At 48.9% G+C, this 14,052-nt stretch overlaps 1 protein-coding gene across 2 annotated transcripts in view; it reads right to left on the bottom strand.

Annotated features, from left to right (window-relative positions):
• The window catches only part of USP42 (ubiquitin specific peptidase 42), a 521,578-nt gene that overhangs the window by 232,081 nt on the left and 275,445 nt on the right, over nt 1–14,052 (bottom strand). For both annotated transcript variants that reach the window (XM_085629020.1, XM_085629022.1), the window contains exon 9: nt 43–154. In XM_085629020.1, coding sequence (XP_085485146.1) covers nt 43–154 — 112 coding nt within the window. The remainder of the gene's footprint in view (nt 1–42; nt 155–14,052) is intronic.

Below are 14,052 nucleotides of genomic sequence, written 5' to 3'. Positions count from 1 at the left end.
CTAAATATTAACAATCACATATGCACTTTTGCAGCTCAATACCTTTGTAATCTTCCCACCGCTGAAATTTGCAAACCTCTTCAAAGATAAAGTAAGAACATTAGAAGATCGATGTATACTAAATCTCTTTGACGCAGGAACCATTTTTTTACACCTAAAAATACAAGTGATAAAATAGAACAATTAGAAATGGGAAACCAAATCAGTCAAAAAGATCTTCACAGTTTCAAATCTCATATTTCTTTCTGGTCTTCATCTATGGTGCTTTGTCATTACAACACTCACCATGAAGCAGAAACTATTATGCCAAACAAAAATATTACCTAAAAGAATTGGTTACTTACATCTAATTTTGGCTCTATATTTCTGCAACATTGTTTTTCTTTGATGAAGTCTGAGTCACAAGACCTGTTGTGACTCCACCCTTAGTCCACACTGGCTCCACGTCAGATCAGCACTACACACTATGAACAGGTGGTTAAAGGGAAAACATAATTTTCTGTTTGTAGCATGCGTGACTGTACATACACAAGCTCTGCACAGACTATAACGCAGTGGCTAGCAAACAGATGTGGAAAAAGTGTTCTAAGGACAACTAAAGCCTGCTAATGCGTTAGAATATCTAGACAGTAATGTTTGGTGAAGGTTTGGTTGCGTAGACGTCCTGCACATAAATGTTACAAGGACATTACCTAGAAAGGCTAGGGAGGCACACGTATGTGTGTACCGAGGACTTTAGTGGCACAGGGTGAGTGCGTTTGCCATGGCATAACCAGTCTGTATGCTCTTAACTACCCACCTCGCAATGCCAATTTAGAAATGGCAAGGCTCCTGAGGGGTGTTGGAAAGGCTAAGTGTCCTTTCCGCTACTGACTCTAGTTACGAATAAAGACGGGCAGCTCAACGGTCTGTTACATGTGAAAAGGAAAAACAACCTTGGGCAGAAACATGAAATTGGTACGAAGGACTGACCTATCTGTGTGCACCTGGATGAATGGTTTCTTTAGTGTAAGAGCTTGAGTCTCACTAATGCGTCGGAAGGTGTCTTTCCTTCACATCCTTCAAAGCCAAAAACCGTTGATCACGAGTAAAGGGAATCAAAGGGAGGGCCATGAGTTGCGCGAGTACCACAATGAGGTTCCACACAGGTTCTGGGGGCACTTTTGTAGGTATTTGCCTTTTTAGGCCCTCCATGAAGGCCATAATGACTGGGACCTGAAAAAAGTATAAGTGTTTTGGAGGTAAGCTGAAACTGCGGTCAAGGGTAAAAGTATAGACGTATACTATGCGCAAGGCATGTCTTGCACAGATATAGGAGGTAAAGGGATCTATTTAAAGATGCAATAACTAATGAATTTTTTCCATTAAGCCATGTAACCGGCGGGAATATTGACAAGGCTCACACAGTATAGGCATGCATTCTGACAGACTGAGGTAGCAGAGCTCAAGGAACTCAGCTATCAGATCCAGAGGTTCAGGAGTTTAGGATCTTGGTGTCTAAGCGGACCCTGATGCGGAGTAAGAATGTGGGGCCTCAGCAAGAGCTTCTCCTGGGAACTAACTTACTTTTTCTAGGAGCACTAAATACCAAGGTTGTCTTGAAGAGTCCCCCAAGGCGGAAAGTACTTGCGAATGGCTTGTGCGCAAAGTTCCGACTCATGGGCTTGTTGACACATCCTGCTGAGCAGGTCTGTAAAGTCATTCTCTACTCCCAGCAGTTGCTTCAACAACAGATAAAAGTTGTTGTGGGTTACTAATGCTAAATCTCCTGAGCCAGTGCAAAAGCTCGAGAAGAAGTGGCGCCACGAACAGACACCGAACAACCACACGGCCCTCAAGAACGCCAGTCGCAGGCACCACCAACTCATTCAAACCGCCAAAAGGACCTCCTTCAATTAACATATCGAAAACAACGCACACAACAGCAAAGAGCTCTTCAACATCGTGAAGGAACTCGCCAATCCCAGCTCCAGCACTAACGACATCCTGCCGTCACAAGACCTGTGCGACTCTCTTGCCACCTTCTTCCACCGCAAGATCAGAGACATCCACGACAGCTTCAACTCCCAGACACCCCTCCCCCCCCCCCCTGACAACCGCCGACAGCCCAGATCCACCGGCCCCCTGCTCTCCTAGAACCACGTCAACGACGAAGAAACCATCAAAACCATGAACACCATCCACTCAAGCTCACCGTCAGACCCCTCCCCTCACCACATCTTCAACAAAGCAAGCTCCATCATCGCACCCCAACTCCGGAAGATCTTCAACAGCTCCTTCGACACCGCCACATTCCCGGAGAGCTGAAAACACTCAGAGATCAACGCCCTACTCAAGAAACCCAAGGCACATCCAAAGGACCTCAAGAAATTCCGGCCCATCTCCCTGCTCCCATTCCCGGCGAAAGTCATCGAGAAGATCGTCAACAGAAAACTGATACGCTTCCTCGAAGAGAACAACACCCTGGACCCATCCCAATCCGGATTCCGCAGCAACCACAGCACCGAAACCGCCCTCATTGGCGACATCAGGACTCTGCTGGACCACGGCGAAACAGTGGCTCTCATCCTCCTAGACCTCGAAGCCGCCTTCGACACCGTCTGCCACCACACCCTACGCACACGCTTCCACAATGCAGGAATCCGTGACAAAGCCCTGGACTGGATCACCTCCTTCCTCACCGACAGAACCTAGAGAGTTCGCCTTCCTCCATTCCGATCTGAAGCCACCAACATCACCTGCGGCGTACCCCAAGGATCATCCCTCAGCCCGACCCTTTTCAACGTCTACAAGGCACCGCTCGCCAACATCGTCCGATCGCACAACCTCAATATCGTCTCATATGCCGACAACACCCAGCTGATCCTCTCCCTCACCAAGGACCCCGCCATCGCCAAAACCTGCTCCCATGAAGGAATGAAGGCCATCGCCGAATGGATGAGGAACAGTCGCCTCAAGCTGAACTCGGACAAGACGGAGGTCCTCATCCTTGTGAGAAACTGGGTTTCTGTTGCAGTAATCCCCTTTTTTTCTTTTGTTGCCAGACTACTGATGCTCTTTGACTTGATGTGCTCTGGGGCCCTGCCAATCAGGACCCCAGGGCCTGTGTTCTTTCCCCAAAATAAAACCCAATTGGCATCTCTGGCCACATGTCAGCCCCTGGTAAATGGTACCCAGGGCACTGTGACCAAAGAAGGCCCCTAAGGGCTGCATCACTTATTGTGCCACCCTTAGAGGTCCTCTACCCTGACACACACACACACTGCCTTTGCAGGCTGAGTGTCTTGGTATAGAACAAAACAAAGAGTCGAAATGGCACACATCCCTGTGTGCCATGCCCACAACACACTGCCCTGGCATACCTCAGTCACCCCTCTAGCTGGGTGCCCTATGCCAGTGGTGTGGGTACAGGTGCATGAGCCCTGTACCCCTACAGTACCCAGGTCCATTCCTGGGCACCTTTAAGTGCAGTGCTGCCATTAAGAGTATATGGTGCTGGGAGGTCATCATCACGAACTCCACGGCACCATGATGGCTACACTGAAGACTGAGAAGTTTGGTATCAAACTTCTCAGCACATTAAACCCACACTGATGCCAGTGTGGGATTTAATGTAAAATGCACCTTAGAGTTGCCCCCTGAAACTAACCCACAACCCACGTCCTGACTGAGAGGCTGCCTAGGCTGCCACCCAGCAGACATGTTGCTGCCCCCCTGGGTAGAGAGCCATCCGCTCTTGTGGGCCTGCAACAATGCACATTCTGGGGCGAGGTGCTAGGCCTCCTCCCCCAGGATGGGCAGGGGAAGCTTCAAAGGCATGCCGCCTCTGTGAGCCTCCCCAGACCACTTGCTGTACTCAGCAACTGTTCCCCACCAGTTCTGACCCCACTCTGGCGGGAAAACCCAAGTGAGGAAAGGGGGTGTGCCGGCCTCTGCCAACCCCACCCCTCAGGTGGGGGAGGCGAGGTGAAGCACAAATTCGGGCTCTCGCCATCTTGAGGATGGGAAGCCCTCCCCAATCAGGACTAGGCTCATGCCCCCCTCCCACTGGACACTGGAAAGTGGCAGGATACGGGGTGTACTCACCCCAGGAAAGGGCCCCATTGGTCCCTACCTTTCCCTAACTGTAACGCCCCTAAACTTAGTATTTAGGGGCACCCTGAACCTTCCTTCCTCAGATCCCGATTGCGAAACTACCAAGAAGAAAGAAGACCTGCCGTGCAGCTGCTAACAAGAGGACAACACCAACTGACTTGGCCCCAGCCCTACCGGCCTGTCGACCCTCGAACGTGCTCCTGCTAAACTCCGGTGTCTCAAGTGTTCAGCAACCCCAAAAACACCCCGGAGGACCTGACTGCCTCGCTCATCTTAAGACTGGGACTCCCACGAACAGTGGTTCTGCTCAAACAGCAACAACCCCTGGTGCCAGCCAGGAACACGAATCCGGCACACTCTGCACCCGCTAAGCCTGGCCTGAGTGAACAAAGACCACGCGGACGTCCCCCCGGTGACTGTGTCCAAGAATCCTGCACCCAAGGACCCTCCTCGACGCTCCTGAGGACGCCTGCAGCCTCAACTCCATGGACCCCCCCCAACCGCGACCAGCAGAGGGTAAGATTTCCAGACGCCAAAAGACAACCCTGCACCCGGCACCCTGCAGCCCCCTGTGCCCAGCTCCTGGGTGCCTACCTAACCTACAGCTTCCCAACTTACCTCTCGAAATGGCGGTCGCACACGAAGAATCTCAGTACCCGAGCTTGCAGCCTTTGTTCGTCACGCAGCTTTCCCATTGAAATCCATTGAGCGCCCGACGGCTCAAAAGCACCCTGCACCCAGCCGCCCGAGGGCCCCTGGAAGTGCAGCATCTTCTATTCTACTTCCCCACTTGCCCTGTGTAAGTGACCAGGAGCTCCGCTCCCACAGCCGCGTGGCCTGCCTGCTAGCAGCCACCAACCAAAGGCCCCCTACCCGCCATAGGCTAACATTGGGCCTACTCACTCTGCACCCGGCTGCCCCTGTGCCGCTGAGGGTGTAATGACTGTACCAACCTGAACCTGGGAGACCCCTAAGTCTTGCCCCAGAACCTTAACTCTGCCAGTCGAGTACTTACCTGAAAGCCGATAACTTACATTTTCTCCATAGGGTAACATTGACTGGTTTTCACTTGGAAATTCTTCTGTCAAGTTTTGAAACTTTTAAATATTCCCTAAAAATCGTCCGATTAACGAAAACAAAATTACTCACCTGTTCTCAGGAGAGATCCCAGGACTGGACTTAGGTGCCCAGCACTGACCAGAAAAAGTCATTACAACTGATTTTACGATAACTTGATTTTTCTCCACCAACGGTTCCTCATCCCGGATTGTGCACACGCCCATCCCCCCCTAGGTGGGAGGCAGCTATACTGTCGAATGGACAATGGCAGACTTGGGACATAGCCTTGGCCCCGTCCTTCAGAACTTCATGGCACTTCCCAGTTTGGTTCTCCTCCCCAGTTTTCTTTACGGGCAAAGATCTGCTACAGTTCAGACCACATCTACACGGAATAAGACACATACGTACTTTCTATATTGATAATGGTCTATTTCGCTACTCATGTAACATACTCATTTCCACGGAATGTGATATATGTATGCTTATATTCCTAAATGCCAATAAAAAGAACTTTCCAAAAAACAAAAAAAACTTGATTTTTCTCCATAGGATTACATTGCCTGGTTTTTACCAGACATTTTTTAAGTGTCGATTTTTGCAACATACAAATATTCCTTAAAAATTGCCTGATTAACAAAAACGAGTTCTGTCAACTGTTTTCAGGAAATGTCCCAGTGCTGAATCCAGGATCCAGCGCTGAGTAAGAAAAAGTAACGATAACCTAACTTACCTGCTAAGTGAATTTGCTCCTATAGGATAACATTGGTGATTCCATGTGAAAAAGTTTTTAAGCGTCAACTTTTAAAATACAATAATATTCCTTAAAAATCATGCCTTTAACCAAAACGCATTTACTCACCTGTTTCCAGGAAATGTCCCAGGGCTGAATCTAGGATCCAGTCCTGTGGGTAGAAAAGTAATCTAAGAAGTAATTAACTACATTTTTACTTAAAAAGCCCATTCAATTGAATGTACTATACCTGCAATGTGTTGCAATCTGCTTTCTTAAACCTGTAATCAAAACCAGTACCAGTTATACTGCAATTCTGAACTGTGTTCAAACAAGACAATCACTACTGCAAAGTATTTATATGCTTACCTGTACCACGCTTGCTTGGTTCTAGAAATAAAACAAGAGTATATTTTTTAAACAAAACAATTGGCCTAGAGTTCAGTTCTTGAGTGTGTGAGACCATTTGCTGACTGAGTGTGTACATCAAATGCTTTACACTGTCCTCTGATACTGCCTCACTGCTCGACCAAGCTACCACTTTAGAAAGTAAGGTTATATCTAACTTTAACCTCTGCCAAACCTCGGGACTGTTTGACTCTGTACACACTGAACCTTACTTTGGTGCAGTACATACAGAGCCACTTTCTTACAATCCTCAACCCCACCCCCTCCACCTGGGACGACTCCTGGTGGTCGGCCATGCTGGGAGCTGCGCCGACACCCACCGACCACGCACGCAACCTGGGGTTCATCCTGGGCTCATCATGGTCAATGACCCAGCAAGTCAACGCCGTCTCCTCCTCCTACTTCAACACCCTCCGCATGCTTCGCAAGATCTACAGATGGATCCCCACAGGAACCAGAAGGACGGTCACCCAGGCCCTTGTCACCAGCAGGATGGACTACGGCAAAGCCCTCTACGCGGGAACCACAGCCAAACTCCAGAAAAGACTCCAATGCATACGGAACGCCTCCGCACACCTCGTCCTCGACATACCCCGCCACAGCCACAACACTGCCCACCTGAGAGACCTGCACTGGCTCCTCATCAACAAGAGGATCACCTTCAAGCTCCTCACCCATGCTCACAAAGCACTCCACAACGCCGGACCCACATACCTCAACAAACGACTCACCATCTACACTCCCAACCGCCAGCTGCGCTCTGCTGAACTTGCCCTCGCCACCATTCCACACATACACCGAACGACCACCGGCGGCAGATCCTTCTCACACCTCGCCGCAAAGACATGGAACACCCTTCCCATCCACCTGCGACAGACCCAGGACCTGCTGACCTTTAGAAGACTCCTCAAAACCTGGCTGTTCGAGCAGTAGCAGTCCCCCCCACCCCCTTAGCGCCTTAAGACCCTCACGGGCGAGTAGTGCGCTCTACAAATGCTTGATTGAGTGGGTGCCCACACCTCTGGATGTTGTACATGGCTGTCATGTTGGAAGTATTTATTAGTACTCCACCCCATATGTACCTCTGCATGTGGTACAACTGCTATGCATGAAGCAATCATCCTCAACAGTTTCATCACAGTTCAAACAGCGATGAGACGGTGTGCCTGAAAAAGAGGCAGCAGCTAGTGAAAAGCCATCACCCTCTGTAGGTTGGAGTGTGCTTCGCTTGTTATGGTATTTAGAACAGAGCCGAAGAAAGGCTGGACCTTTTGCAGCTGAAGATGTAACTTTTTTTGCACTGATGGTGAAACCTAGGCTGTGCAATAGGGACACTGCTGTTGGAGTGTGTGCTAGGCATTGTCTTTTGCTGCTGCTCTTAATCAACCAATCTTCTATGGAAAGACATGTAAGCTTTTCTGCTCAGATGCGCTGCTACTACTGCTAGGCACCTTGTAAACACCCTTGAAGCCCTAATGATTCTAAAGGGTAATGCCCTGAGAACTGGTAGGGACATCTACTTGGACCATGAACAAAAGGTACTGGTGATGTGGTGGGTTAAGCGGGGTGTGAAAGCATGTATTTTTCAGATCCAGAACAGATAAGAAATTGCCATGGCACAGCAGTGGAATAACATCCTGTAAGGTGACAGAGTGTTCAGAGAGTTCAACAGTTTGAGGTTGAGGATCGGCTGCAGCAATCCCTTTATATGGATCAAAAATTATTGGGAGGACATGCCTGTTGCTTGAGGGTGAACAGGCACTAACGTAATGGCATCCTCTGTTAGGTGCCCCTGAACCTTTTAATTCAGAAGGTGAATGTGGTTTGAACTCAGTACCTGGCAGTGGGAAGGAATTTCGGGACGATCTGTGTAGAATAGAGGTAGTATTCCCGCACAATGGAGAGAGACCAAATGGTCTTAGGTGATGGATTCCCATTTAGCGAGAAAGTGTCTCAGTCTTCCCAAACAGGTGTGATGTGGTCAAAGGGGACGGTATGGGGAGTCAATATTTGCCAGCGTAGTCTGCCCTTCCCACATCCATTTTCCCTATAGGCCCCTCTTTAGAAGGTGTTGGGTTGCTGGGAGTCCTGAAAGGATTGTTGGTGCTCTTGGTAATGGCAGTCTTCAGCTTGAGGCTGACGGTTGTGCGCCGTGCCTGCCTGCGAAAAGCAGATCTGGTACTGTAGTATTATAGGTCAGTCATGGATTTGGCGATATCCGTATCCTTATTTTTTCAAGCATCTGGTCGAACTGTGGACCAAACAGATGTTGTCCATCTAAAAAGACATCTTCGAGCGATGCTGCTATAATCCTAAATCCTGATACCGAAAGCCAGGCAAGCTGGGGGTGGGGGGAAAGTGGAAGAAAGCACACTGCCTGGCATACCAGCAGACAATTCGCCCTCAAGCATTGTGGTAAATGTAGTGCATAACTTCGGTTGAAAGTCTAGTGGGTAGTAAGGACTGGTCAGCTTTGAGTCAGTGGATTAGGTGGAGATTGCAAGGGTAGTGGTGGAGGTAGTCTGGGTAACAATGGCAGTAATTGTGTAGGGTCACACCCGAATATCAGACCCTTTTAGGACTAGGTGGTCTGAAAGGGACCAGTCCTGGTTCCTCTTTGAAAGTCAGCTGCCGTTTGTTTCGGAACTTGATGCGTCCTGGAGGCAGAGGTTTGGTAAGAAGTTTGCCCATGTCCGGGTGAATCAAGAGCTTTTTCTGCTTTGCAACTGGGACTATTGATGTCAGCTCAAGAATGTATTTTAGGAGCTTATATAGTGCGCAGCTACCCCCAACGGGAGTGTCCCGGCGCTTGGACAGGCAAAGGAAGGAGTAGACTCAGTGGTTTTAGTCACTGGAGAAGAGCCAAGTCTTAAGGTCTCGGCGGAAGATGGATTCTGAATTAGCCAATCGCAATGCCAGGGGTAGGCTATTCCAGGTTTTGGCGGCAATCACCACAAAGGCTCTGCCACCCCTTCTAGCGCGTCAAAAGCGGGGGGATGAGGAGGCGCAGGTGGTTGGATCTAAGAGCACGGTGAGATTGGGCAAGCCTGAGTCAAGCTCTCAGATAGGCCGGGCCCGTATTCCGTAGTGCTCTAAAGACTAAGACCATTGATTTAAATTGGATGCGTTTAGCCACTGGAAGCTAGTGTAGCTTCTTCAGGTAGGGGGAGATCGAGTGGCGGTAAGGGATATTGTATATCAGCCTAGCTGCCGCATTTTAAACTGTATGTAAACGTCTGATCAGGTAAGCAGGAGCCCCTACGTACAGACTATTGGCGTAGTCTAAATGGGAGGTGATAAGTGCGTGAATAACGGTCCGGCGTGAGTCCTGAGGGAGGAAGGGGAATATTTTTCGGATCATGTGGAGTTTACCAAAACAGGCTGCAGATACTTGGTCAATTTGATTTTTACATGAAAGTTCGCAGTTGAATCTGAAACCTAGGTTCCTAGCCGATGACACAGGTTCAGGAGGTGGGGACAGTTCTAAAGGCCACCAAAGGGAAGGAGGGGGAGGGATAGGTTGGTTAAAGAATATCACCTCCGTTTTATCTGAATTAAGCTTGCGGGTGTTGAGGGCCATCCAGGAAGAGATGTTGCGCAGGCAACGTCGAAAATTAGAGAAGGTTGCTTCGGAGTGGACCCTGAATGAGAACACTAATTGGGTGTTGTCAGCGTAGGAGATCACACAGACCGCAAGCTTAACTACTTTAGCTAGGGGGATAGGTAAACGTTAAAAACTAGAGGGCTAAGTGCGGAGCCCTGTGGGACACCGCAGTTCAGCGGCTTTTCACTGGAGACAAAAGGCTTTAGGGAGACTTGTTGAGAGTGGTTAGTTAAGAATGATCTGAACCAGGATAGAGGGGGGCCCTGGATCCAGAGGCTGAGTAGTCTCTCTACCAAGATGTCATGGGAGACCGCATCGAATGCCGCAGACAAGTCGAGGAGCACAAGCATAGTTGCCTCGCCTATGTCTACGCATTCGCGGATATTTTCCGATACCTCCGACAGTGCGGTCTCCATGCTAAAGCCGGGTCTGAAGCCAGACTGAGAGTCGTGAAGGAGGTGGTTGGCTTCAAGGTAGGTGGCGAGATGCTCCTGGACTATTTTTTCGAGAACCTTCACCGGTTTTGGTAGTAGGGAGATGGGGCGATAAGTTTTTAAAAACCGAAGGGTCGGCATCAGGTTTTTTAAAAATAGCTATTAGCATGGCCTGTTTCCAGGCACAGGGAAAGCTGTAGTAAGGTGTTCCAAATGGTAATCAGCGGAGAAATAATAAGGGGGGCAACTAAGCTAAAGAGCGAAGCCGAGCAGAGGTCCATCGGCGAACCAGATTTACAGGAGAGCCATTTTTGAAGAGCAGCTTCGTTTGAGATCGGGGCAAAGGAGGTGAAATAGCGGGCATTGGTAGTTCCCGTGCTAAGTTTCAGTAGTTGCAAGGAGGGGTCGAAAATAGAGTAGATGTAAACAATTTTATCGTACAAAAAGTCAGAAAGGCCGTCGCAGAGTTCCTGAGTGGGCGGGGGGGGGGGGGGGGGGGGGGGGGGGAGTCCTACTGGACAGGGCGTTAGGCTTAACAAAACCTTTTAAGATTTTAAAAAAGGGATTTAGATGAGTTGCTGGCAGAGTTAATCTTCTTAGCATAGTAGTCTTTCATTTCAGCGCGCTTTAGTCTGTGGAAGTCCTTTATAGCGGCCCTATAGGTGGCTTTAGCCTCCATACTATAAGTGAGTCTCCAACTTCGCTCCAGTTTTTTGCACTGGCTTTTTGTGGCGCGTAGTGCGGGAGTGAACCATGGGGTGGATGGATAAGTCTGGAGGAGACTAATGGTTGGATAGGGGCAACTTTGTCAAGTGCAGAGGAGAGCCAGTCGTTGAAGCCGGTGACATCATGATCGAGGTCCCCGCTAACCCGTGGCAAGGAGCTGCCTAGGGCACAGGCCAGGGTGGAACAGGTGACCTTGCACCAATTTCTGCTATGCAACCAGGAAGGGGCGGGGGCAGGTTTGGGGAGGGATGGAGTTTAAGCTAAAGGGGATCAGGAAATGGTCACACCACGGGAGCAGTAAGGGGGTAGCGGTAAGAAGGTTTGAGTTTTTCGTGAACAGTAAATCTAGAGTGTGACCTACCCAGTGAGTGGAACCCTTCACCCTTTGTGTAAGATTAAGGAATCTGGCTTTGTGGGCCTGGGCCAAGGCGTAGTTGAAGCGTGGTTCAGTTCAATGCCCTAGGATGGAGTCTTCAAAGGCATCTACCCACCCTCCCAAAACCGGGGACTCCTGGTCGAGGGACCCAAACACGAAGTTTGTGCAGTTTCTGGCTCAACGCTCAACTGAAACAATAGAGGTGCTCTGTCACTGTTGATGGTTGTTTCAGGGTTTGAGGCGGACCTTGCTCGCCAGAGAGGCAAGTATGGTCGACCTCATCTTCGGCTTCAGAGCCTGCATGTGTTATGCCAATAAGTCAAGAAACTGTACCTCTTCTATGATCTGGAAGCCCTCAGAGAAGATAGTCTCTGGACTCTGGCGAGACGAGCCGCAATGCTGGAGGAAGCGGCTTCTTCTTCTTTGGCACCTGGCACATTTTTTACTATAAAAATGTTGGCCATCTCCAACGAGGCTTGCCTTTCCATTCTGTGATGGGCCACCTTCTTTCTCCCCGGTACCCTATGTTTTTTCCCCAGAAGGAGGCGAGGGAAGCACATTTCACAGGAAGATTCTATGTGGTCTGGGGAGAAGCAGAGGTGGCACACCTTGTGGAGGTCACTCAAGAAGTACTTGATGTTACAACTAGGACATAACTGGTAAGGTGTACATTCCATACCAGTGTCCCAGGTGCATTCTCCAAGAGGCGTCAGCAAAGACTCAAGACTAGTGGAGGATGGTGGCTCAAGGCCACAGTCCATCGAAATTTACTGATCAGTGGCAGTTAGGTCTGCAGTCCCAGCATAATGGGCAGATGTTTTAGTGGGGACAACTGTACTGTTTATGTTGCAGGGTTCGAAGGATAAGCCACTGGAACAGAAGAGGAAGAAGCAGTGCAATTTAGCACATCAATCCCAGAGAAGTGTTCCTAAACATCAGAGCCTGATAGCAGAATAAAACTGTCTCAGATGGAAAAAGTGTGCTGGTGCACTGTGGACCATCACATCAGGTCTTGTGACTCAGCCTTCCTTGAAGAAACATAAGTAAAAAAATCGAGGTCCAACACTAGCTGGCAGGAGTATGCAAGCATGTGTACTACAGCACTACACATTATGAAAAGATGGTTACAGGGTAACAATATTATATATAGAATATTCTACTTACCAGTATGCATCTGTTCTTGGCATGTAGAGCTGCAGATCTACACACTTGTGCATAGATCGCCATCTGGTGTTGGGCCCGGATGTTTGCAGTTGTTTTTCCTCTTGTAAAATCTTTGGAAGTCACGAGGTCGGTGACTCCTCCTTTGGATCGTATTGCGCATGGGCTTCGGCTCCATCCTCAGATTGTTTTTCGCCAACAGGGAAAGATGGAGCGTAGTAATAACAGGAAAGATGCCCATGTGTGTTGTATCTAAATAAGATAAACTGGAACCGATGAAGGTAGCAGGGGAGGTGGGTGGGCGTGTGTAGATCTGCAGCTCTACATGCTAAAAACAGATGCATACTGGTAAGTAGCATATTCCGTTCGAGGCATATGAGCTGCAGATTACACACTTGTGCATAGATTATTATATAGCAGTACCCACCCTTAGCAGCGACCGCCCGTATCTGTTGCAGTGGTTTGAAATAATGCTTTGAGTACAGCCTGGCCCACACTAGCCTGTTGCTTAGTTTGCACATCTGCACAATAGTGTGCGGTGTTGACCATGTAGCTGCTCTGCAGATATCATCTAATGGGATGTTCCCTAAAATGCCATTGAAGCCCCTATTTTACGTGTAGAGTGGGCTTTAGGGGGAACGGATAGCGTTTGTTTTGCTTTGTGGTAGCAAATCTGAATGCATTTGACAATCCACCTAGCTATTCCCGACTTGGAGATGGGGTTGCCCTTGTGTGGTGGAGAGAAAGAGACAAACAGTTGTTTGGTCTTACGGAAAGGTTGTGTTCCCTGTATGTAGTAGAGTAAGGCTCTTTTGACATCTAGTGTGTGAAGAGCTCTCTCTGCAACGGTCTGTGGTTGCGAGAAGAATACTGGTAGTTCTACCGCTTGGTTTAGGTGAAAGGGAAAAATGACTTTAGGGAGGAATTTTGGGTTGGTACGGAGAACAACCTGGTTATGGTGCATTTGGAGAAAAGGTTCTTGAATGGTAAATGCTTGTATCTCACTGACCCTTCTGAGGGAAGTGATGGCTACAAGAAAGGCGTTTTTCCATTTTAGGAATTGAAGTTCACATTTGTGCAGAGGTTCGAAGGGAGGCCCCATTAGTCTGGTGAGAACGATATTTAGGTTCCACACAGGTGAGGGTGGCAGTCTGGGGGAATTATTCTTTTAAGGCCTTCCATGAAGGCTTTAATGGCAGGTACTCTAAAAAGTGATAGATGTTGCCTGTTTTGCAGATAAGCTGCTATGGCTGTGAGGTGCAGTCTAATAGACGTATAGGCTAGAGTGCATATTTGTAGGTGTAGTAAATAGCCTATGATGTGTTAAATGGACACATCTAGAGGATTGATGGTATTGTTGTGACAATAGACAACAAAACGCTTACACTTGGCGGCGGAGCACGCTCTAGTGGTGGGTCACCTAGCTTCTTTGATGACGTTCATACAGTCAGGGGGAAGA

This window comes from Triturus cristatus, chromosome 10 (assembly GCF_964204655.1).
Source record: "Triturus cristatus chromosome 10, aTriCri1.1, whole genome shotgun sequence".
NCBI classification, from domain to species: domain Eukaryota; kingdom Metazoa; phylum Chordata; class Amphibia; order Caudata; family Salamandridae; genus Triturus; species Triturus cristatus.
The sequence above is the reverse complement of the archived record's forward strand: the minus strand, read 5'-3'. Positions and strand labels throughout refer to the sequence as shown.